We start from the raw sequence: 27163 nt of genomic DNA on the forward strand, positions 1-27163 counted from the left end.
GACACAACGCCAGCATCGAGGCATGCAGTCGCCACGCCCCCATTCCACCCCAATGCCAGCATTTCTTGTTGGCCAGTAGAGGCCCTTAGTGACTTGCCTCTGCTCATTCAGTGACAATCAGAGCTTAGTGAGGATCAGAAGACTGGTTTTGAGTATTCTCACCCAATTCTTTTTTTACTCATTTGCAATCCCAAAATATTTGCAGGGTCATTTTTATAATAATATTCTTTAACAAAAGTAGAATTGCTTAAAGTTTTCTGCATGCAATTTGTCTTCAGTACTGGTTAATATGGGTTCATAAGACATAGTTGTGGTTATAATAATACATTAAAATTTGCTATGGTATTTCATTGTAGCAACAATTTTTTCAGACAAAAATTATATGCCATTTAAAACATAGACCTGCATTGTTTGGATTCAAATAAATAGTTTTATCTTACTCTTTATAAGAATTTTAATAGCTAAAGCAAGACCATCCCCTTCATGGAAACTCTTTCATTGTTTTTCTGGATCTCTCTCTCCCCTTGTGAAAAATAGGACACTTGGAAAACCACTGTTAGAAGTTGACAGATACAATAAGTTTTAAAATTAGGTTGCATGTATTGTAACTAAAGCTGCATCTACACTGCAGAGTTAATGCTGTTTGACACAGCTTTAACTGACATAGCTCAGTGCTATGAATTCTGGAATCTGTAGTTTTATGACATATTGAGCTCTGTCAGAGAGCTCTGGTACCACAACAAATCATAAGATTCCATAGGATGGAGCCATGACAGTTAAAGTAGTGTCAAACTATACTCTGCAGTGTGGCGGTAGCCTAAGTGACTTATGAATTGATAGTTTTTATCACTTTTTACCATTTGTGACTGTTACACAACAGCATCGTATCAAGTTCCTGTGTATACCTAGGTTGGTTATAAGATTCAAGGCCCAAGCCCAGGGGAAGAAAACAAGTACAGTCCTCCCTCCGTCCTCACGGATTTGGAAACCGTGTCCCTGCGTATGCACGAGGGATGAACGGAGGGGGAAATAATGGGGCACATGCCCAAGGCATGCATGCTCCTGTGGCCGTGCGCCTATATTTAAGCTAATGGGGCTTGAATATACGCGAAACTCCATTTTCTGGGGGGGAGGGGGGGCTGGAATGGATCCTCCATGAAAACAGTGGGTTGACTGTATACTTAATAGGCTCAGGAAACTATGATCTTAGCTTTAAAACAATTCCCATAAGAAAAAATAAACTAGATTTATTTATTTCATTACATGATTTATAACCCACCTTTTCCCCAAAAAGACCTGAGGCAGTTCACAAGATATGATAGCAAATATAAATAAAAACACAGGAAATTATAATGTTAAAATGTGACGTAAATTTTTATCTATTATTAAATATTACAGTAAAATAATAAATATTTTAATATTAAGACCTCCATCTTGAGGGGGAGAGAAGCAGGCCAGCAACAACAGGCCTCCGCCTGCTAAGAAGACAAGCCCTCCTCCCGACCACCATCTTGCTTGTCTTTATTGCATGTTGTTCTATTTTTATTGGTGTTTTTTTTTTTTGAGGTTGTTTTTATGATGTGTTAAAATTTATTGATTCTGTGAACCGCTTTGATCACCTCGGAAAAGCGGTATAAAAATAAAACATATTATTATTATTATTATTATTATTATTATTATTATTATTTGCAATAATAAAACACAATTAAAGTTACGATGTAAAATATGCAGCAGTTGAAAAGTTTTTAAAAATAAAGGCTCCTTTGCAGTAGGTCACTTGCTAGAAGCCCATCTCAATAAGGGCTTGGCCTGCTGGGAGAAGGACATCAGAAGAGGATTCAGCCTCTCTTCGAAATGACAGATATACAGCCAGTGAATAATAGCTGAGTAGTCTGGAATCTGGGTATACAGCTGGTTCTAAAACAGATATGTTCAGCTTCTACGTCTTCCATACTATAATAGGTTCCACCCTTAAGGCCTGGGCACCATAACTGATGAGGACAGGTGCTGGAAATTTCACTCCAGCAACAAGTTACTCATCAAAAAAATTTATACCATAAAACTGTTTTCCTTACATGTACGATGTCCAGATTTTTAAGGTCTTATGATATTTGCTGTAACCAGTCAAAGAGAGTGTTTAGAAGTGGACAGTGAACTTCCTATTTGTAAAACCAGACCAAGGATCAGAGATGAGAAGGAGGACCTTTTTTCTCATATTTGTGCTACTTATTATGAATAATGATTGGAATTGATAGTAGCTTCAGAATGCATTGCACGGGTGTGCAACTTTGTCAGAATTCAGTCCATTCATTCATTGTCCCACAGGCAACATGCATGGTTCATGGATGTGTGATCTTCTTTTTTAAAAAATCACTTCCTGGTAGCTTCTGGATATGTGATTCTCCTTCAAGGCTCTCATGGACTTTGGTTTAAAGCTGCTGCCCTGTGCCTACAGGCAACAAGTGCCAGGAGAGACAGGGTATAGTATGGAGAATCAATTATGGGTGAATCAACCCAGTACATGTTGTACATGGCTAGTCAAGGATGTTTACTAAAACTGAAAGGAGTGCAGAAGCAAGGTCTTAGCTGTTCCAGAATCTGTCATGAGAAGCCAGCAGTCGTGACAACCAAAGCCACAAGGAAAAGAGATGGAAGCTAGTCCAGAGGTTAAGAATCCAAATAAATCCACAAGCATAAAAGCCAGGGAGGATGAACTGTTGCAAGCAACAAAAACTTCCAGCAGGAGCTGTGGGATTTATAGCCACTTAAACTTGAGATGCCAGGGTCTTGATTGTTCAGCTTTTCTTATCCAAGAAGTGTTGGCTCCTCTACCACTTTTCCTTGTCATGATGACATTCCACAAATGATGTATCTTCTCCATATCTCTCAACCTCAGTTGAGGTGGGAGGCCCACCTTGCTGAAGTTCTTCATCAGCTTCATTGGCCACTAGCTGGGGCAGAGCAATCACCTGGACTGAGAGGCCTTTCTATATCTTCACTTCACCCCATTCCTCAGATTCTATGGGATGAGTTATGACATCTGGGGCTTTTTTAGCCACTGTTACCACTGACCACAAATGTGTGGGACACTCAAAAAGATGCATGTTATGCATACTATATTGTATTGCAATCAAGTTTCCTGCATGGCAGGGGGCTGAATTGGACGGCTCTTTGTGGTCTCTTCCAACTCTATGATTCAATGCATTATGCCTCCCACAATCTTTTCTAACTGTTTTTTGTATACTCCAAACTCAGTATAATGCTGATAGAAGTCATATAATGCTGGGTTTGTGAGCAAAGCGACCCACAAAGCATTTCTGGTTATGGGTAAACTCCTTACATTTTTATTCTAGAATGAGTCACTAAATAACAAGTATTTTCCAGAGTACTCTTGGAAAATTGCTTTGACTCATGGCATTATTTTATTTTATTTTCATTTAATTTTAGTCCAAGTCCCCAGCACCAGTTATCTACACAGAACTAAATGTCCTTAAAGGATAATATCTAAGGTTTTGGTGACTTATATGGGTTATAAGTTTCCCAGAACTTTGCTAAGTATAGCTTCTTTTGTTCTGAAGTTGGACAGCATCACGGGGGCTACCACTAGTTTGTGGAGTCTTAAAAAAAAATACCTTTGTGGGAATTTGCTTAATTTGCTGGGAGCAGCAACTGGAATATGGATAAAAAGAAGTTATTTTAAATCAGGAGTGGTTCTCTAGATGTTTCGGCCATGGTGGGTAAGGCTCTTGGAAGTTATAGGCCAAAATATCTGGAAATCCAAAGATTCCCCACTCCTGTTGCAGTTTATTTTTCCCGTTATCTTGAATATTGTGCATCTTGTTTTGCATTCCAAGCTAGGTGAATTTAATTGTAAATTGTATTCCAAGGTAACTAGAGGTTTTAGTATTAGTATATAATTCTATAGGAATGTAAAAGCATGTGCTAGGAAGCTTACTGTGGACAAATCCAAGATGCATCTACTTCATCACTCATCTGGATAGATTTAAATTATTTGTAATAGAATGCCTGTCCATCTCATAGAATTTGGAATGACATCATTAACTGAACCAGTTTGTATATGAACTGGTTAAAGCCAATTTCTACACAACTCACTCTAGAACATTGTGACATACCTAAGAGATGCGTTCAGTAGTTTAAATTCACCCGCATTATATTAAGGAATGAATTCTTGTGCATACAGATAATTTCCTGCTAGTGATTCCTGTGATTGTTTCTGAGAGGCTTAGCTTAGACAATATGGTTCCCAGTATGGATCTCACATGGGGACTTCTACAATTTATGAGCTTTCCTTAAGTGAAATAATACTTGTAGGTAATTGTAATTGGTATAAGATACTCTTATATACAGAATCCTATGGAGAAAATAAATATGTTTCATAATAATAAGGAATTTCCTCACCTCAAAACCAAAGATCTCCACTCTTTCTGAACATTAATTTCAAAGCTCCCGTTATCTCAATTACCTGAATTGTGTATAAAATACCTTGAAAGCTGTCTTCATCAATTGCATGTAGTTGGTTTTCATTTATTTTAAGTTCTTCTAAAGTTGATGGCAAACCAGCTGGAACATGGACTAGTGCATTTCCATCCATATATAAACGCTGCAGATTTTTCAGGATCTGAATCATCAGAAAAAGTTAGTTACAACATATGAAAAATTAAATTGTGAGCCTCTATCCACATAACATGCCTCAGTGTGTCTTTTCCAACACTGTTTGCTTTGTGTTAACATTTCCTATATAATCATTATAACTTGGCTATAATGACCAAGGGGGTCAATAGATTGCTGTATGGCCAGCACAGCTACCCCTGAACATACTAATATATTCTGTGCTAGTCAGGCCTCATCTAAAGTACTTCGTTCAGTTCTGGGCATCTCATTTTAGGAAGAATGTAGACAAGTTGCAGCAGGTTCAGAGAAGGGGAACAAGGTTGATAAGAGGTATGGGAGAACAAAACATATGAGGAAAGGTTGAGGGAGTTGGGCATTTTCAGCCTGATGGAGACTGAGAGGTGACATAATTGTACTGTTTAAACACCTCAAGGACTTTCACAGAGAAGAAGGTACAGATTCATTTTTGCTGCCTCAGAGGGTAGGGCCAGGTCCAATGGTTTTAAGTCATAGAAGGATAGATGTTGATTGAACAACTTCTTGACAGTAAATGGTTCAACAATAGAACACATTAACTAGAGATGCAGTAGTTTGTTTCTCTGGATGTCTTCAGACAGAGGCTAAACAACTACTTACAGAGGCAGTCTAGCTGGATTTTCTGCATTAAAAGTGGGTTGGATTCAGTAGCCTCTTGAGCCCCTTCCAACACTATGATTCTATTATTTCTTTTTCAATCCTTTTTATTATAAATTATTGTTTGTTATATTTTGTTTTAACATACACTATGAACTTCCTTGCTTACGTTATTGAATGATAGGTGGGAAACAAGTTAAACAAATGAATATATGGGTCCATTTTTGTTTCATGCTTAATTCTCATTTAAGTCAGTTTTTGATTAATCTCAGCATTTGGACCAGAAGAAAGGGGGACTGAGCAATGCAGCTGCAGAAATGAGAAACTATAGGTTACATCAAATAAATTACAAAATAAAGGAAAATATGTTGTATACCTTTTGGTCATTTCTAACTTATGGCAAGCCTATCACAGAGTTTTCTTGGTAAGATTGGTTCAGAGGGAAGTTGCCTTTGCCTTCCTCTGAGGCTGTGAGAGCGTGACTTGCCCAGAGTTACTATGCTATGGCTGAGCAGGAATTCAAACCCTGGCCTCCAGAGTTGTAGTCCACACTACACACTAACTCTAGAAGGAAAATATAGTGAAGGTTATATTTCTGGAATGTTCCAGAATTTCATAATCATCCTGCAACAATGTCTAAAGGGTCCACCACCAACAATTCAGATTGGCATTAATGAAATATCCTTGACATTCTCTGTTTTCTGTACTTTGAATGCAGTCCTACATCAAATTAGATATGCATACTTTACAGTGATCCTCCCCATGTATGTGATGTAAGAGTGCAAGTCTATCTGTCATATATAGAAATAATTTATACTGGGGATCCTATTGCCTATATTCCCATACTTACATGCATTACTACAAATAATTTAAAAGGCATTGATTGAAAATAATGTTAAATCCTGCAGTATTCAGTAGGATCTGTTGCAATACTGGACTGCTTATAGCACTGTAATACTGCATATTAAAACTTTAATATTCTTACTTTAAATGCATGTGACCCTATGCTGGATGAGGTGATGTTATTTTTACGAAGATCAATTCTTTCCAAATTAGGAATCCCATTGAAAGCTGCATCTGGAATGGCAGTGATGGCATTTCCTGGGGGAAAATGTGTATTATCAATGAAAATGTTAAGAATTTTATCTGTGTTTGTTTATCATTTTCCTCTTTAGAATTCTTAATTATGGTTTTATTACACAAATTCTCAGTGATATAAAGAAAATGTAATGACCTAATTTCTTATGCAGGTACAGATTTTAGTATCAATTTGGCTCCTTAAAATCCCAGCAAAAGGAGAAACTTAATATAACAGATTATAAAATTTAAAAATGGCCTGATATTGTCCCATTTTCTCCCTCAATTTTCACAGTAAGAACAATGCAAAACAAATAGCAAGACTAGCTTAATACAGTGAGCACACTGGTCAAATAGAAATCGGCTTCTCAAGACCTTCTACAAAAGCTCTTCTCAGATTGCCTTCTCAGATCTCTCCCTTCTTGAATTCCTTAGGGGAGTTACAAAGAATGGCACCTGTAATGGCTCCAAAATCTTGGAATGCCTTCCCAAAAGATGCTAACATATTTTCAACAACTGAAAATTTTTGTTTGTCAAGGCATTTTACATGCTTCTATGGTCTTCATAATTTTATCTTCCTCTGAATTGTTCTAATTATTTGTCTTTTTAAACCCAATAGTGTATTTGTATTGGCACTGTTAATTTTATTATGCATTTGTACACAGCTCTAAAACAATATTTGAGTGAAGAGCGGGTTAGAAGTACAGTAGGTCTTCCACATTTGCTGGAGTTAGGAGCATAGGACCCCTGTGAAAGTGAAGAAAGTGCAAATAAAAAACCTATTTTTTACCAAAGAAAACACCTCTTTAAGGATATCTAGGTCCTCCACCACAACATCTGGCAGAGGTTGACCATAGAATAGCAATAGCAATGTACATTTCTATACCGCTTATCAGTGCACTTAAGCATTCCCTAAGCGGTTTACAACTGTACGCTAATTGCCCCCAACAATCTGGGTACTCATTTTAGCGACCTTGGAAGGATGCAAGCCTAAGTCGAGCTTGAGCCCTTTTGCTGGTATTGAACTCGCAACCTTGTGATTTTGAGTGAGTGGCTGCAGTACAGGCATTTAACCACTGCACCACCAGGGCTCTTTTTTTTTAATTGCACTGGGGGTCCTACAAATGCCTACGCAGTGTTTTCTCTAAGAATCTCTAGGTGCTGCAGTGTGACCCAACCTCTGGTAGAATCCTGAAGGAAGACATAAAGATTCCTAGACAGAACATATTAATCAAATTTGTGAATAATCAAATCCCCAAAAGTCAAAACCTCAAATGTGGAGGGCCAATTATATTTTAAATATTTTATTTTTTAAAAAAAAATCCTTACCCACAAGTTCTATGCCTGTAATCTCTCTGTCCATGATCGGTGGTATTTGTGTAAGTTTGGCATTAATACAGCTTACTGTGTTGTCCAGGAAAGAACATCCAATTGGCAATGGAGGGATTTCAGTAGGAGGCACAGGGACTGGGAAACGAGGGGGCATTCTAAATACATCACCACGCAAAATATCTTCTTCTTCTTCCTCCTCCTCTTCCTCCTCCTCCTTCTCCTCACTACCTTCATTCTCTTCGACTTTATTTTGTTCTTGCTCTTTTTTTAGTTCCTTTTCAATTCTTAGCTCTTCTTCTTCATATGCTCTTCTTTTTTCTTCTTCTATCCTCATTTTCTCCTCTTTTTCCATTTGATCGTTTATGTGTCCCTGTTTTCTTCTCTGTTTGTGGCTTTTTATTCTTTTCCTGCTAATGCTACCTTTCTTTTTTATAGTCATTTCTTTTTTGTCAAATACTTTCTCCTCTTTTTCATCCCTTTGACCGTGTCTCTGTCGACCTTGCTGGACTGGATCACTGCGGTCATTAGGCTCTGGAGAATCACCAGAAAATTCAGATGCGTCACCTAATAAAATAGTACTTGATGCTGGGTGTAAGGAAGCCATGATGATGGAGACATCAATTGACAGCCATATAAAGATAAATGATAATTCAAGTTTTTACCAGTAAATATTATTAATAAGAATAATTACAATTCTGTAGTAGATAATAATATTTCCATATTAGAAAAATGTATATAAAATTACAAAAATTAGAAGGTTTTTCCCATTCTTTTTAGTAGTTTTATTGAAGAGAAATATAGGACTGAAACCTATTGGTTAGGCCCAACTAGAATTTACCCATTACATCAATTGCTGAAGGGTGAGTCAATGCCTAGGTAATTTCCATGAAATGTTTGTATTGTATAGTCAGCCCTCCTTATCCACAGATTCAATCATCCACAGCTTGAAAATATTCAAAAAATATATAAATTTCAAAAAGCCATCCTTGATATTACCATTTTCTATAGGGACATCATTTTACTATGCCACCGTATATAATGGGACTTGGGTTTCCACAGATGTTGATATTCATGGGGGGTCCTGGAACTAAACCCCAGTGGATACCAAGGGCCCACTGTACAGTCTGTCTTCTACACCCAGGTTTAACTATCACAGATTTGATTGGTATTTGTGATTTTGCCTGAGGAGGGAGAGCAGGTGGGTGGCTGGATACAGTATGCAGGAGATGCCCCTGTCTCTCTGTTGCCACCACTGCTGCTGCTAAATGACACTTCAGTGGGCAGCACTCTGGTCTGGCCTCTGCCTCGTCCTGGTGAGCCCATATCCCAGTTGCCTGCTAGCCAGCCAGCCAGCCCACCAAGCATCTGTCAATCTGTGTGCTGCCCTCTGCTTGCCTGGCCCTGGCCCCAGACCCTCCCTCCTGGCAGCCAGCCTGGAGATGGTGTCCAGAAGAGGAGGGAGGGAAAGGGCACTGATTCCCATGTGCCCATCCCTGCTACCCTCCAGATTCCTTCCCTCCACTGTGCCTGATGCCTTCACATTGTAGTTGTAGAAGTCTTAAAGAAAGTGTAGATTTAAAATTTTAAAAATTTAAAAACTAAAATATTTTTTAAAAAATATTTACATTATTTCATAAAATCAAGCAGAATGGTGTCTTGGCCAAGAGGTCTATCCTCTGGATGCTCAGTTTAAGACCCATCACCATGTGGGTTCATATGGATCTTTATTGTCTTTTTCTGTCTGTCTGCTCTCTTGCCTTGAGGAGCAGTCCCAATTATAATACCTATATAATGCATTCAAATGCCTATAGAAAGATGAGCAGGTAGTAGATGAGTAAGGATAGCTATCATCTGGCGAATTCTGCAACATATACAACAAATGCAACATATACCTTGTAATATTTAAAATAGGGATGGAAATCATGGACCCTCCAGACGCTATTGGACTGCAAATCCCAATAGTTCTAACTAACTAGCCAGCAATAAAGAATGCTAGAGGTTGAAATCCAACATCATCTGCAAGGCCACATGATTCCTGCCCTTGCTTTAAGATTTACTTTATTAAACTAAGTGTTGTTACGCTTGTGTGAGTCATTTCCTAATTTTCATTCCTAACAAACAGAAGCACTTTAAGGTAAATATATTTCCTAAATTAATAAAAATAACATTATCAAGAAAACAACAGCAAACTATACTAGGTTTTATAAACTACTCCGTTGTGTTGTGAATTAACATGATGTAGTGATCAGATTTGCACCATTGTTCAGGAAATAAATGAAGATATATTACAGAAGGCTGTATTTAAAGCAGTAATTTAAATCAAACTTTTCTTTCTCTCTTTATTGCAACATTATAATGGCACAAGAAAATTGATTGTTTTTTTTAACATATGGCTGACAGTAAGGGTGTTCTCTGTTTTGTGTGAAGAAATAAAAGCACTGAGTATGCTATGCCCAAAGAATATGACACTTTTAGACCAGCTCACACATCATCCTGGTACAGATGATCTGGAATTCATCCACCCATATTTCACTGAGACCCATAATCTCACCTTTAAGAAATAGACAGGTCTGTTGTAGAGCTTGTGGCTCAGATAGGTTCTTGCAGTAGATTATAACATTCCTGTGACAGTAACAGTTCAGAAAGTACCATGATCATAAATATCAGCTGTAGATATACTGGTCCAAATTTGTTGTTATTCCCACTTTAGTGTAAAAGCATAGAAACAATGGGACTTAGGGTGCATTTACAACTCTAGAAGTAATGCAGAAGTAATGTACAACTTTACATGGTTCTACCTTACATAGGATGGGGCTATAGCACTTAAAGTGGTGTTAAACTTTATTATTTCTACAGTGTAAATACACTGTAGTTGTGAACAATTTGTCCATATAATTATTCTGTCAGCCTGTTCTAGGTATGACTAACATTGGAGTTATCCTATTTCCAAGAGAGCTGTAATTTGCATATGTATCTCAGCATGGACTGACGGTCCAATATAATCTTTTGAACAGATAGTACAGTAAGTGTGACTGTCCTTTAGCATTTGCATGAATTACATTTACAGTTACTAAAATGTACTTTGTATACACATGCTTTGTTTCAGGTATTAAGAAATTAATATACTGTACCAATATCTGTACACACGGGACAGCACTCTCCTTCGGGTATCTTGGGTTTGCGACATGTCAGGGGGTGGCACAAGGTTTCATCACACAACACCTTTCCTTTTGAGCAGAGGCATGTAATGCAAGGTTTAGGCGACCACACTGCCTTATCATACAAAATCATTCCATTTGCAAAACAACGTCCTTGCTTTCCTAATGAAAGAAACAAAGAACAAGATAATTTTTAAAATGTGCAACAATGGTAATAGTGGTTTGGTTTTACACACAATCAACCTCCTATAAAACTCTGTAGGAGCTCTTGTTACCCATGAGTAAATAATAATAATAATAATAATAATAATAATAATAATAATTATTATTATTTATATCCCTTATATCCAAAGGCATCCATCTGTTTCAGCATCAAGTACAACTGTGCTCATACAGTGGATTTCATACACAGCATTATCCAACATGAGAGAGCCAGCATAGTGAAGTGGTTTGAAGGCTAGACTAGGAGACCCTGATTCAAATCTTCACTCATCCCATGAAATTCTCTGGCTGACTTGGGACCAGTCGTATTTTTCAGTTTTACCTTGATCCTAAGGATGAACTTAGAGGGGTATGTGAAGAACTATGTCAGAATAAGTCTTTGAGCTCCTTTGAGGAAAAGCTGGGCATTAATGAAATAAGGTAAGAATGTAAAATCAGCATAATGTGAATGAGGAAGCAACTGCTGCCTTGGAAACCGCATTATAAGATTGGAATTCCCATACACACGTACACGTAGACTTACACGGTTTTGTAATTTATTTCATATAAAAATAGTTGACAAATCCAAATGTGTTTTCTTGTTCCACCCATTTGTTCAGATGACTCTAATTACAAAACATAATAGCATTTTTTAGAAGTCAGTATTGTTGTAATAGAACTTGCATGATACAGCTGTTTGAATGTTGGACTAGGACTCCAGGAAACCAAGGTCCATATCCATCGCTGCAAAGGGAGATTTTATATGGTCTTCTACACTCCCTTAACTTATGTTGCTCAGTAAGGTATGATATTACTCATAGTCTGAGGGAAGATGTCAGTCTAGCACATTGAAGAGCAGAAAAACTGGTTACACTAGGGCCTGTAATATGCTATGAGAAGTGAACAGTTCTTCCCCCAATTGGATACTAAGCAAAGAATATAATTAAGAAAGGAAGATGATGAGTATTGTTGAAGCCAGAGATGCTTAAGATCATTTTAAAATAATGTGGGCATATGATTGATAATGAACTCTTTTGTTAAGTAGGCTGCTTTCCAGTTCCAACCTTGGCTAGTAAAGATTCTAAGGACTGTACTAGACTTCAAAAATAAGTTGTGGTTGAAATCTCTGGCAGATAACTCAGTACTTTCAACCTTTGGAAATATGGTGCCAATCCAATAGTGGGATCCAACTAAATTTGCTTAGTGGTTTTACCTTGACCTTTGGTTAAAATTCCAGATAAAAAGAGAATAATCAAGGGAAAATGTATAAACCTCATATTACTTCTGGATGGCTGATAATTTCTGACAAGGAGGTTTGAAATAGCTGGTAGGAAATATATATTATATGTCTTGGTTATGTTCTTTAATTAAAAGAAAATATTTATAACAGTTTTAGAGAAATGATGTTTATTAAAAACTGTGCCATGATACTATCTGGTGGTATGTTTAGTCATTTTAAAACCAGCCTATTAAATAATGTTGCTGTAAAACATGTTGAGATTTTTTTATTCGTTATGAGTCTTAGTTCAAATTGTATAGAAAATACATGTGCAGATGTCATAAATGGACTAGTTTCAGATATAGTTGTAATACAATTCTCTGATGTAGCCACTTTCCTAGTAAAGTGAGAGGAGTTCTCTTAGCCAGGCTGGCTAGATATCATTTGTAACACAATCAGAACTACATCAATCACACATAAAGCCCTCTGAACTTCTATTAGTGTGCTTTATAATATAATTATATTATAGTAGTTGGTGGAAGTTGAGTATGAAGATGGAACATTGACTGTGTTCAGTGTCACCATGTTCAAAAATTTCTTAAGCATCTGACAGTGAGATGATTATTATGACAATGTCAATAGCATGTCAACAGCTGAGAAATGTACCTATTTTCACCTTCATTTGTAATTTCTTAAAGTGACACTTGTGAATACTGTTGAGAATGGCAAAACACATGCTTATATTTATTTTTCTTATTTTAAACATTTATTTACAATAGAGATAGTTGGTACCACAAATATTTTATGTTGGCTATATTAGAGACTAAAAAACACAAGATGATATCATGAAAAGAACATCAACATGTTTATCTCACATATGTTCATAATATTTAGGGGAAATTGTTATAATTTCCACCATGCGAAAAAGGAATTTCTACTAAAAAGTTATCACAAGGGGGTCACAGGAAGTCCATAACTGAACTGTAAGGTCAGGCAAAGTCTCTGTTTGTGCAGTGTGTCGTACAATGTCACAGAGGTAATGTTTTGTGCATATTGACCTAGATAACAGCCTTAAAAATATGTGATTTGGTATTAAGGCACACATGCTGCTGAGTTGCTACCAGAATAAACAGTAATAAACATGAACGGACCACAAGTTGAACATGAGTCAACAGCTAAAAAGACCAGTGTGATTCTAGGCCGCATCTATAGACATATAATGCCTAGATCAAGGGAAGTAATAGTGCCACTCTATTCTGCTTTGGGCAGACCTCACCTGGAATACTGTGTCCAGTTCTGGGCACCACAATTCAAAAAGGGTGTTGACAAGCTGGAGCGTGTCCAGACGATGGCAACCAAAATGGTGAAGGGTCTGGAAACAGTGCCTTGTGAGGAGAGACTTAGGGAGCTGGGTATGTTTAGCCTGGAGAAGAGAAGTTTAAGAGGTAATATGTTTAACTATTTGAAGGGATGTCATATTGAGGATGGAGCAAGCTTGTTTTCTGCTGTTCCAGAGACTAGAACACGGAACAATGGATGAAAGCTACAGGAAAAGAGATTCCAACTCAACATTAGGAGGAACATCTTGACAGTAAGGGCTGTTTGACAGTGGAACAAACTTTCTCGGAGTGTAGTGGAGTCTCCTTCCCTGAAGGTCTTTACACAGAGGCTGGATGGCCATCTGTCGGAGATACATTGATTGAGGGGTTGGACTGGATGGCCTTTGTGGTCTCTTCCAACTGTATGATTCTATGACTCTAAGAGAGAGAAGAGGTACAGTTCTATCATGCCTAGGCCAAGAAAGATGAAAGGCCCTCCCTGCATCCCAACGGCCACATGAAATATTAGTTAGGTCAAAGTGACATCTTCAACAGCTTCAAGGGGCCTAGTGATTTAGGTCCCCCTTATTCCATTTGCCAGGAACTAACATTGCATAGTGGTTTGAGTGTTGGGCTATGACTGGATACCAGAGTTGGAATCCCCATTCAGTCATGAAAACCCATTGGGTGATCTTGGACAAGTCACACATTCTCAGCCCTCAGAAAACCCTGTGATAGGGTCGCCTAAGGGTTGCCATCATAAGTCAGAAAAAACTAGAAGGCACACGACGACAACAATTCTATAAGCCATGGTTAGCAATATTATTAAATAATGAAAGAATGAAGAAGTGAAAAAATAGGAATAACTTTACACCACTGTTTGTTTATTACCTACTGAAAAAAGCATTTCTTATTTCTGGACCTTCAATATTATTATCTGTTGTGAAAACAGTTTTGAAACAAGAGAGTTCTTGATTTAAAGACTGTATGACTAAACTGTTTAGTCTACATATTAAATACAGGCTGTATTTGTAAATACAGTAGGCCCTCCATATCCACAGATTCTTCATGTATAGAATCAAACAGCCTTGGGTTGAAAATATTTTTTAAAATTAAAAATCCAAAAAGCAAACCTTGATTTTTCCACTTTATAAAAGGGACACCATTTTACTACTCATTGTATATAATGGGACTTGAGCATCCATGAATTTTGGTATCCATGGGAGGTTATGGAACCAAACCTCAGCAGATAACAAGGGACCACTGTATGTTTGTTTTAAGTGTCCCATTCATAGTATTTTAATTTGCATACTCCAGGATATATTTGACTCAAATACCTTAATAAAACCAAATCTTACTGTGTGTTTCTATAAACACAAACGAACATTGGATCAGTTGTTAACTTTGTGACAGTTTTCTGTACTGGAGAAAAACCACACATGCTGTGCAGAAATTCAAGCTAAATCATTAATGTGTTTGGAAGACTCTATGTCTTACAATGATGGCTAGCTAGGAAAATAAAAAGTGAAATTCTGGTGCTTACCTGGTAAAATGTTGTAACTGGATTCTTGTCCATCCAAACCAATAAGAGAGTCAATTATTCCTGTAATATCACCATCACTATCAATAAGTGGGATGCTTGGCGCTGGAGTAGTAGGAACTGGAGGTTTTATTTGTGGCATCTTGTTTAGTCTACGATATATCATGGAGCCCTTTCTTAATCCTCTATAGCGCATTCTCCTCCTTGCTCTCCTAGGCATCCCATTGTGTTCATTCTGAGCAACAGCAATACCCAGAGAAACAAGCAGAAGAAAATAAAGTAACACGGCTTTTCGCATTTTCACCGTCTAATGTTGTGTCCTGTAGCAAAACATGAAAGGAAAAACAGTGATATTTGTTTCTCAAGCAAATGTAGAGTATTGTATAAAATGACAGGGTTTTACAAGATCCATTATCTTTGTTTAAGTCCTTTGTTCTCAGTTTTTGTTTCTAAGCAAAAGCAATAAATGCTTGCTCCTTTCAGGGCATCACATATTGCACTTTAAGATGGAAGATTTGTACACTTTAAGTTGTGCAATGTTTTCACCTTTAAACCAAGAATGTAACTATTGTCATTTTTCACTTGGGAAAACTCAGACTGACAACAGGAGAAAAAACAGTTTTACAAACTGTAGTGCTTGGATGGGCTTTGAGTGAAGCACTGTAAACCCCCAGTACTAGTGTGGTAGCAAAACATGCTGATGTACCCATGGTTGTGAATTATGGTAATCAGTCACATTATAATCGTGCTCCATTCATCTTGATGAACGTTTATTTTAAACTTCTGAAACATATCTTTCCCCATATAGAGACCACGACAACCAAACGTCACGGCCTCCAGGAGGCCTAAAAAGAACCCGCTCCCTGGTGGGTTCTTTTTAGGCAGTGCATGGGGTGCCCCATATGGACAGGTGGCAGCCAGGGTGCGCAGTAGGGTTGCGAAGAGTGTAAGCGCTCAGCCCCTGCACAACCCTAGTTCAGGCCCAGGCCAATGCAAAGCACCCATCTGTACAGGCCCTTAGTTACATCCTGTTTGGACTACTGTAGCATGCTCTACTTGGAGCTACCTTTGAAGAGTGTTCAGAAACTTCAGCTTGTCCAAAGAGCTGGAGCCAGACTAAACTGGGGCAGGTTAAAGGAATCATATTATGCCCTTGTTTCCAGCCACAATTCAAAGTGTTGGGATCAGTTATAAAGCCCTATATGGCTCAGGTCCAGGCTGATTGTATCTCCCTGTATGAGCTACCCAAAAAAATTGTTTGTTCTTTTAAATTGTGAGCTGCTTTGAGTTATAATTTTTTGGGGGAAAGCGAGATACAAATTATCATCATCATTATTACAGTAATAATGAAGCTGGAGGACCTAGAAACGGTGGTACACGTGCTGGTAACCGCACAACTTGACTTCTATAATGAGCTCTACATGGGGCTACCCTTGTGCCTAGTTTGGAAACTTCAATTAGTTCAAAATAGGGCAGCCAGATTGGTCACCAGAAAATCTTGAGGCGACCACATAACACCAATCTTAAAATCTCTTCACTGGCTGCCAATTAGTTTCCAGGCACAGTACAAGGTGTTGGTAATAACCCTTAAAGCCCTTTATGGCAGGGGTAGGCAACCTTTTTGAGCCGGGGGCCGGGTTGCTGTCCCTCAGACAACTGGGGGGCCGAAGCCAAAAAATAAATAATTAAATATTTTTTTAAAAAATTAAATATATAAATAAACCAGGACAAATGTAGGACAAAATTTTCAAATGGAAGACACTTTTTTTAAAAAAAATGGAGGACACGCGAAAAAATTTGCTGGTTTTTACAAAAATGTTAATATAAGTGCATGTTTCTGAGGCTTCTATGGACAATTGCCCCCCAAAGGCCCCGGCGGCAATCGGCGGCAGGACCGGGCTGGGGCTGGTCCCAAGGCCTTGCCGGGCCGCGTTCGGCCCGCGGGCCGCAGGTTGCCTACCCCTGCTTTATGGCTTGGGTCCAGCTTACTTGCAGGAGTGCCTCCTTCCATACAATCCACTCTGCGTACTCAGGTCCTCTGGGAAAAATCTATTGCAGCCAATAAAGACCACACTGGCTGCAGTTTCCCAGAGGGCCTTTTCAGCTGCTGTTCCTAAATTATGGAATGGCCTGCTGGAAGAGATCTGTCATATCACTACTCTTGATGGTTTTAAAAAGGGTGTCAAGATGGATCTCTTCCGACAGGCCTTTCCTGACTGATCATCCCAGTCCCACTGATATGAATTGCCCGCGACTGCCCCAAGATGTCTTGCTCTAATTGTGACTATTTTAAGTGATTTTAACGGTATTTTATAATGTTGTTGTGTAACTATGCAGTTTAGTTTTAAGGAAGGGGTTAAGGGTTTATATAATTTTATTTAATATGTAATCATATATTGTGTGATTTTATTGTTGTAACCTGCCTCAATCCTCCAGAAAAGGCAGGATAAAAATAAAAATTATTATTATTATTATTATTATTATTATTATTATTATTATTATTATTATTATTACAGTAAGAACCCCTTCTCCTTGGGGGATACATTCCAAGACCCCTAGATACATGAAACCACAGATAAGACTGAACCCTATGTATACTACAGTATATATTGCCCATGAGAGGATGGATGAGGGGCCAGTCACCCATGGGAGACAAAGGGTAATGTTGTGAAAAGGGGTGGCAGCAGACGAGATCCCCTCCTCGCAAGAACCAAACCCTGGAATTAGTGTAATAACAGGAAGGCTGTCCATGTACCACCCCTATTTCTCCTTTAGCTGCCAAGTCTCTCTCTCCCCACCTCCCCCACAGAAACCTCCCACAAATAGTGACCTGCTACTGAAGCTGCTGAGGCTGGGGAATAGTGAGGAAGGAAAAAAGGAAGGATTCGGAGAGTGGGAAAATGTATTTATTTAGGAGCTAGTTTGCAAAAACTGTGAATAAATTAACTGTAATTTATTTTTGGACCAAAGGACCACAACTGTGGAAAGCAAATCCACAGATAAGGGGATCTTCCTGTATTATTGTTTCTTTCACAAATATTTTTGGCACAGAAAACAGTGCCCAGAACTGTTTTGGAAAAGGATTTTTAATACAAATCTATTTTTGTCCAAAAAGGGTCCAAAATGCAATAAATAAATAAAATAAAATCACATAATAGTTAACTGTTTTCTTAATTTGTTCCAATGTGTCAAGAATCTCCTTTGCATTATGAATGAGAAAGTTTGCAAGTATTGTTTAGTCTGCTGAAGATAGATGTTAAATACATTTTTCAGATGAAAGATACTAAATAGAATTCTAAATGAAATATCACATTCTCAGAGTGACTTCAAACAATCACAGATGACAATTATATATTTATCACTTTCTAGTACCAGAGGAAAACTAGAATGGGCTTTCTGACACAAAGATAGTATATATGACTCCATATAATAAATTGAATAAATAAAAGTGTTGAGAAGGACTATCAAATCCTCTCATTGAACTTATTACAACAGAAAAAAATTTAGGGCACAAGTTGCTTTCATTATGAATTATAATCAAAAGGACAAATATTTCAGAGAACACCTTGAAAGTCTTTAGATGATTGGCTTATTTGAACTTTGAAATTAACCAATGAGGCCCTGCTGAAAGGTCGATCCTTAATGGAAATTAAGGGGCTAAACAGACAGCAGCTAAGGAGCGACTTGCCAACGCCCCTTTGCTCACTGGGTTGGGGCTGTGGTAACCACACGCCATGCTCCTAACCTGGCTGGTTCCTGGCACAAAAAGGAGCAGCAGAAAGCCGCTCCTTTTAGTGCTGGCAAAAGGGTGTTCTTGCCACTGTGGCGGCATTTTTTGGCATTCCGTCGGTGCAGCATTTGCAAATGCTGCACCGCAGAAATGCCGCAATGCCACACGCTGTGTGGTCAGGCAGGCTGCATGACACCACTTTGGGGGTGGAGTCAGGGCATGCAGCATGCAGTCGCCACAACCCCACTCCATCCCAACACCAGCTCATAGTGCCAGTCTTTACAGCCTCTAAGTTGCCATCTATAAAGAACAGAGTCTTCTTCCTGGTGTCCCTAGAACTACAGATTCTTTTCAGAAACAAATTAAAATATTTTTCTGCCCATCTGGAAGCTGAAAGCTTATTTCTACTGCTGATCATTTTCAAGGTCTTAGATTGTATGTAAATTAGTTGTAGGCTACTATATTTTGTTCATTCTGCTCAACATAATTGAAATTGTTATAAAACTTTACAAGAATTACAAATTTTGCAATATTCTGAGCACATTACCGTGCTACATTTTAATTCTTTGCCTGCTGTATCTTAGCTATGTGTGGGACTTCTATCCCCCTGTGGCAATACTATGATGTCGTGTCCAAATTTAAGAGATGAAGTGCAGAGTCTTGCTGCTGGGGGAGATGCAAGGTCTTTTCATAGCTTTGAAATTAAGGTGCTGCCTCACTGAGTGCTGCCTCACTGCATTTATCCATATCCTGTTTTCTACCTGAACAAGCTGAACACGCTCTTGAATCCTAACAAATATTGTATTCACCTCTTTGAAGTTGCCACCTGTCCCTGGAAGAAGTGTGTGAGGCACACACACACTTCATTATCACACTGTTGTATACTAAATTTTATCTGATTCACAAAGAGGTGTGTGATGATCTCTTCAGTCAAACTTTATTTTCCACCCAGGAAAGGGGGGTGGGGTGAGCAAATGGTGGCTGGCTGCATGCTGAGAATGAGATTTGCTCCTTTATAGTCACTGAGAAAATAACATCTGACCTGGCCTACATTGAACAGATATATTCCCTACAGCTTTGTGCATGCATACACTGAATGCAATGTTGGGGGAAACTTCATATTATCCCAGGTACATAGTACTGTCATGAGGTGACTGCAAGTATTTTATAGTTCTGTTTTGCCAGAAAGTCTGTTGTTTAGTTTTTGCCCTGTTAAATCAGTATTCCTATTCTAATGGACTGCTTTACAAACAATAAAAAAGACTTCATTACAGTGTGTTCAGGAAGGAGGAATTGATTTTTAACAATATGCCATGGTTATTACTTATTTACAGTGTCACAGAAGTTGATTTAGCTACATAGTAATGCGGTACAGCATGAAACTATTCAGCCTAAAAACTAATACTGATCTCCAATACATTTTCTATCAGTTGTAACACTAATCTGTTTCTTCTGCTATTCACAGTAATTAAAAATAAACCATACAGTACATTTAGCATTATTAGCATAATATATGTCAATACATTTTACATATATTCTCTAACTACATAACTATATTTCATACTTATCACAACAACTGCAGTTTGCTCAATATGTAAGCACAATAACTAGTCTACCATACATTAAACAGTTAAGTTAAAATATAAATGTAATGTTACCTGGTAATCTAATCTAACAGTAGATTCTGCTTGGTATCATTTAATCTCCAGCTGCAAAAGAGAGAAATTTATGCTGCTATCTTTAAAATAAAGAAAACAGCAGTAGAATTATGTTGAAATGTGTTAGAAGATTCGTTAAGTCTGAAATAGGTCCTTTCCCTGGGGATAAGGCACAGTTCAGTCCTGTGTGTAGAGATCCTGCTAATACAGCTATTGAGAATAGTACAAACTTCACTTAGAAAAACTGGAAAGCAGCACAATGCTTTAGGTCCTTAGGCTGACAAGGCACAGATGGATGCTTTCTTTACACAATGTGCTTACATAAGTAAAAGAAAACAGGAGTATTTTAATAAAACTTGGGAATCATTTGCAGGCAATTTCATCCTCATTTTTCTATACACATTTCCCACGTGTTTAGTATAAATTCAGTGCAGGTTTACTGTATGTTAGAGGTTACATACCTAGCTAAGCTTTCAAAAAAAAAGAACCCCATAGTCATTAGTTCCTTTCTTATTGACGAAGTTTATCTGGTAACACCCTTCGTCTCTCTCTACGCTGCAGGCTCCATGCAGGATTTAACAGCCTTTGTCTTTTTGAAGTGAAGGATTTAGTCACAAATGAAATTTGTGCACTTTGACTACAAAATGACTGAAGCATTTCAGCTTGTCTTTTTACGTATTAAAGGGTAACAAGGACTTGAAATATGACACTTAGGCATAGCTCTACAGAGGATACATTGGCTTGGTTACCAAAAAAGGAAAATGTACATTACCCACAAGTTGTCTTTATGCCAGAGGAGTGAATTCCTTCACTGTCTGGCTTATGTTTCCATAGAGTATCAGTTTCGTCATTTTATGGATCTGCTAAGTTTCTCAAAAATGATAAGTATATATAGCACAACAAAACCTTTGAGAAATATTTTCTTTGAAGTTACACAGTTCATCTTGCTATAATAGAAATTCAGAGCTTTAAAGGCACTGACGTAGTAGGAAAAACTGTATTACTCCATAACTTTATGCAGTTTATGCTTCACTTTGATTCTACTTTATACAATCATTTATCCTCAGTTTCCAGCTGTATAACATTCAAGACTTAATTACAATTTATTAAGTTGAAGAAAATTTCAATATATGAAAAGATCCTGATTTGCCTATAACCAGATAATTTGACACATTACAGTAGGAAGTTTGAATGATAAGTTAAACGGAGCATTGTACTGTAATGCCAAGGAGAAATCCTTAGATTAGATTCTAGTGGCGTTCATAGCTGATATCTCTGGTTCTTTGTATGTAAATAACTTTTCTGCAACATGAATATTATTAATGCATAGAATTCAGAGACATAGCTGTGTTAGTCAGGAGTATTAGTATGCAAAGGGATCCTGCAGCACCTTTGAGACTAACTGAGAAAGAAATTGTAGCAAGAGCTTTCATAGATTTGATCTTCTGTAAATCTCATGTAGACCAAGTCTATGAAAGCCAATGCTACAACTTATTTCACTAAGAGGCTTTACAGACTGGTGGGAAAGACCAGCCTGTGAGCAGAGTTGGAGCATGGAGTCCACATGATGCATGCCCTGACTCTGCTCCCAGGCCAGTGTGACATTGTGTGCCACTTGACATGGTGCACAGTGTCATGGCGCTTCTCTGGCACTGGTACATGACTCAGCACCAAAGGAGCATGGAAAAGCTGTGCACTGTCAGCCTTTCCAGGGTGCAAAAAGGAGCTGCTTTTTGTGGCTTCTTTTTACGCCACAGGAAGCAGAAATTGGGGCTGTGGCATGTAGTTGCCACATGCCTGATCCGGCACTAAAAGGGGAAGCTGCAGGCTAGTGAGCCCCACAGTTAGTCTCAAAGATGCTGCAAGGATCATAGAATCATAGAGTTGGAAGAGACCACAGGGGCCATCCAGTCCAACCCCCTGCCATGCAGGAAATCACAATGATGCATAGAAAATATTTGTTATATACCTATACTAGGCTGTATGGTGAATGCATACCTGGAAAGTTGACCCATCCATTGGAAAAATGAGATGGCTGTCCTTAAAAGAGTGCCAAAGGCATGGTGATTGGTCCCCTTCTCTTGGTAGGGCCTCAGACACCATTGTTTCCCTTCCCTCTCTTATTTATTTACTTCATTTATAAGCTGCCTTTTCCCCAAAAGTGACCCAAGGGAACTCACAGATAAAATAAACAGATAAAATTGTTTAAAAACTTTGCAATGAAAGTTTTTATCCCATATTACATCAGTGCTATCACTACCCTACCCCTCCTTTCCATCCCTCTCCCTTGCCTCACCTAACATAATTCCACTTCCCACTCTCCTGCCTTTCACTGCACTACCCACCCACCCATTTACTCCCACATCCTTCTTTCTTTCTTACCCACTTTCTTCACTGCCCAGTTCTCACATCTGCACATGATGCGAAAGATGTTGGGAGAGCCATTAGATACAGCGGTTTGGATTATTCTAACCTTAGTGTTCAGCTGTATATCTTTAAACTTTAGGATCTCATCTAGTTCTTTCACAGTTGTCATTCCTATTCGTAGTATTCTTCTGATTTCCTGTCTGCAGTCTCCTTTCTGGTCAATATTTGATCCAAGATACAGAAAATCTTTATTTCAATGTCCTTTGATCTAGATTGAATTTATGTAGACGCTCCATAGTCATTATTTTTGTTTTCTTTATGTTCAGCAAGAAGCCTGGCTTTGCAACTTCATTAATTTTCTTTAGTAACTGCTCCAAGTCTATGATGTTTTCTGCTACCATTATGGTGTCATCTGCATATCCTGGATTGTTGATTCATTTCTCCTATCTTCACTCCTCTGTCTTCTAAGTCTAAACCTGCTCATCTTATGGCATTTTCTTCATACAAGTTGGACAGGTAGCGTGACTGAGTGCAGCCTTGCCTGATTGGGAACCATTCTGTTTCTCCTTATTCTTACAGTAGCCTCTTGTCCTAAGTACAGATTCCTCATCAGGACTATCAAATGCAGTGGCACTCCCATTTGTTTTAAGAGAATTCCATAATTTTCATGATCTATGCAGTCCAAGGCTTTTCTATAGTCTATAAAGCACACACCAATTTACTTCTGGAATTTTTTTGCTCTCTCCATTATCTGTTGTATATTTGAAATGTTGTCCCTAGTGCCTCTTCCCTTCTCGATCACCAACTCTGGCTTGCACCTCTGGAATTTCTCTCTCATATATTATTGGAGTCTGTGCTGCAGAATGTTGAGCATGACTGAAGGAGCCCTAGCGATGCAGTAATTAAATGTCCATACTGCAGCCACATCTTTGTAAGTTCAGTCCTAGAAGAGGGCTCCAAGATCCACTCAGCCTTCCATCCTTTTGTAGGTCTGTAAAATGAGTATCCAGCCTGTTGAGGGCAATTGGCCTACACATTGTAAACTGCTTAGGGAGTGCTAGTTCACTGATAAGCAGTAGAGAAATGTACTTGCTATTGCTATTGACTTTGCTTGTGTGGGGATCAGTGCTATGGTCCTATAATTGCTAGTCTTTTGTGTCTCCTTTTCTGTGGATGGGAATGTTTATTGATCATTTCTAATCTGTTGGCCACTGTTTTGTTTTCCATATTTGTTGACATATTTTAGTTAACACTTGAGTTGATTCTGTCTGTATGGATTATAATAGTTCATTTGGAAGATCACCTGTTCTTGGAGATTTATTCTTCCCAGTTTCTCTTATTGCAGTTTCCACCTCACTTTCTAGAATTTGACTGGTATGATACACAGACACAAATACACACATTCATGTTATATATATATATATATAAGTATGTGCCCTTACCTGTCTTATCCACCACTGCATGCAAGCCCATCTTCTTAGTTCATTTCCCCCTTTGTAGGTCACACCTCATACTTTCAGCAATCTCCTAATGGACATTGGATGGAAATGAGAGATAAAACTGATTGGGATCTGCATATTGATAGAAATTCAGTCCAGATTTTCTGAATTATTGCCCACCATAGGGAGAGACTTAAAATAGCCAAGGGCATTCTAAAACAAATACAGCAGCAGGATATCCATCCCCTGAACTGTTATTTGCGACCCTGACGTAAGAAATAGACTGGTAAAATGCTTTTGAAGTAAGGCTTCAAAGAGAGATTTCCCAATAATTTGAATTTCTATTTATGATCCAGTAGTCAAGGTGCTATTCAGCATGTGACATCCACTAAGAAAATGTTTTCATTTAGTGAAAATATTATGTTATTCTTTTATAAATAAAATAAGCTGTACTGTGTTCCTAGATCCAGGAAAATGTCTCATTTAGCCAAACCTATTCAGCATTTCAGGTATTCTTAGAAATATGTTTAAATTTACTACATGCTAACACTGTGTTTCCAGAGCTGTCCCACTGAGGTCTACTTGTAAACTTCAGTATGTAGTGAGCATGAGATTATTTTTTCATCCGTCCTAATATTTTTTTACTACATGTTTTATAGTAACTACCAAATGGCAAAGGTGTTTAAAATTAAATAGTACTTACTGTTGAGGAGTTTTCCAGGTATTTTGAACAAAAATATTTTCTATTTCTGGAGACAGGAAAAAAGGAGTCTCTAAAGTGTAATTTCAGCTACCAAGTAATCATATGGAATCTTTAGTTCCATCTCATGTATTCACTGGTCCAACTTTGAAACAGCATGAGAGAAGAGTGTGACCAGTCCATGCAAACAATCTCCATCTTGTCACAAGGCCAGTCCCAAAAAGGATCCGTTTATATGAACTATTTTTAAAAAAAAATAAGGTGGGGAGAAATGGTATGAATTCATATGGTATCCTATCTCATACTGGAGGCAATCTGAAAAGTGAAGGGAAGTGCTCTTGCCACTTTTCCATCATACTATTTTACACCTGCTACAAAATTGGTATTGATGATTTATTTATTTATGTATGTATTTATGTCCTGCTCTTTTCCCAGAACTTGGACCCAGAGCAGCTCACAAAATTAAAAGAACAATAGAATGATAACATAGAAAACTGATACATTAAAACAGAATTAAATTGTTACAATATTAAAATAGATTACTTATTCAAAGAATAAAAATACAGTTTAAAAGATAACATTTTAAAACACTTAAAATAATACAACACCCTTAGCCGGTCCTTTAAGAACATTCTGTTTTAAAAAGCCTGCCTGCATAAGTAGGTTTTAGCCTGCCAGCAAAAGGCCATTAAGGAGGGGGCCATTCTGGCTTCCCTAGGAAATGAGTTCCAGAGTCCATGGGCAGCCACGGAAAAGGCCCTCTCTCTTGTCCCCACCAGCCGTGCTTGTGATAATGGTGGGAAGAAGAGAAGGGCCTCCCTTCAGAGCCTGGGCTGGTTCATATAGGGAGATACGGTCTCCCAAATAGCCTGGACCTGAGCCATATAGCTTTATAGCTCATAAGTAGCAATTTGAATTGTGCCTGGAAACAAACTGACAGCCAGTGGAGATGTTTCAAGAGGGGCATTGTGTGGTCTCTATAACCTGCCCCTGTTAGCAACCTGGCTGCAGCTCTTTGGTGCAGCTGAAGTTTCCAAACACTTTTCAAAGGCAGCCCCAAGTAGAGTGCATTACACTAGTCTAAATGGGATGTAACCTGGGCATGTAACACTGAGGCCAGATCCAGCATCTCAAGGAATGGAGTCAGCTGGCACACAAGTTTTAAATGTGCAAAAGCACTCCTGGTCACTGCAGAGACCTGGACCTCCAGGTTCAGAGTACCCCCAAAACTGAGAACCTATGTCTTCAGCAGGAGTGTAACCCCATCTAATACAGACTGTATCCCTAGTCCCTGATCTGCCTTCCGACTGACCAGAGCACCTCTGTCTTATCTGGATTAAGTTTCAGTTTGTTTGGCTTCATCCAGTCATTACTGACAACAGACACTGGTTTAGGACCAGGACAACCACCTTGGATTGAGAGATAATAGAGTTAATAATTAATAATAATTTGTTTTATTTATATACCGCTATTCCAAAGATCATAGCGGTGAACAGCGGTGAACAGTAAGCTAATTAGCAAGTAAGTTGTGTGTTTATTGATGGCACCTCAACCCAAAACTCTGGATGACCTCTTCCAGTGGTTTCATGTATATGTTAAATAGCATAGGGGATTACACAAAACCAGAGGGTCGAGCAGGAGTCCCCCAGCACCACCTTCTGGGTTCACTTCTCCAGGAAGGAACGGAACCACTGTTACCTCCATCCCAGAGAGGTGGCCCAGAAGGATACCATGGTCAATGGTATCAAAAGACGCTGAGTGGTCCAACAGAACTAACAGGGACACATTCCCCCTGTCCAGTTCCCTTGGTCATCCACCAAGGTGGCCAAGCCTGTCTCTGTTCCATAGCCAGGCCTGAAATTGATCTTGATAATTCATTTCATCCCCCAAATGGTAGGTTGGACACTGGCCGATAATTATTCATTATTGTGGGATTCAGGGATGGCTTTTTTGACAAAGGGCTCACAACTGCCTCCTTTAGGCAAGATGGAACTCTGCCTTATTGTAGGAAGGCACTGACTATCTCCTTCATCCACTCAGCCAGTCCCCCTCTGACCTGTTTAATCAGCCAAGAAGGACAAGGGTCTGAGACATATGTGGTGACTTTCACCTCCAAGGATCCTGTCCACATCATTGATGCTTTATTCCTACAACACAT

The 27163-nt window shown here is 38.5% G+C and overlaps 2 protein-coding genes across 9 annotated transcripts in view; one reads left to right on the forward strand and one right to left on the reverse strand.

Annotated features, from left to right (window-relative positions):
- ECM2 (extracellular matrix protein 2) overlaps positions 1 to 20606 on the reverse strand; it is a 28725-nt gene extending 8119 nt beyond the window's left edge. Inside the window, exons 1-6 of the mRNA XM_089523653.1 lie at positions 20500 to 20606; positions 15115 to 15431; positions 10806 to 10994; positions 7672 to 8259; positions 6251 to 6366; positions 4504 to 4639 (exon numbers count right to left, since the gene is read on the reverse strand). Coding sequence (XP_089379779.1) covers positions 4504 to 4639; positions 6251 to 6366; positions 7672 to 8259; positions 10806 to 10994; positions 15115 to 15409 — 1324 coding nt within the window. The 5' untranslated portion in view covers positions 15410 to 15431; positions 20500 to 20606. The remainder of the gene's footprint in view (positions 1 to 4503; positions 4640 to 6250; positions 6367 to 7671; positions 8260 to 10805; positions 10995 to 15114; positions 15432 to 20499) is intronic.
- Positions 1 to 27163, forward strand: part of CENPP (centromere protein P) — a 264711-nt gene that overhangs the window by 193943 nt on the left and 43605 nt on the right. The gene's annotated exons all lie outside the window — the stretch shown is intronic.

This window comes from Sceloporus occidentalis, unplaced genomic scaffold (assembly GCF_023333645.1).
Source record: "Sceloporus occidentalis isolate IW3139 unplaced genomic scaffold, rSceOcc1.0.p SCAF_1, whole genome shotgun sequence".
In the NCBI taxonomy this organism is placed as follows: Eukaryota; Metazoa; Chordata; class Lepidosauria; order Squamata; family Phrynosomatidae; genus Sceloporus; species Sceloporus occidentalis.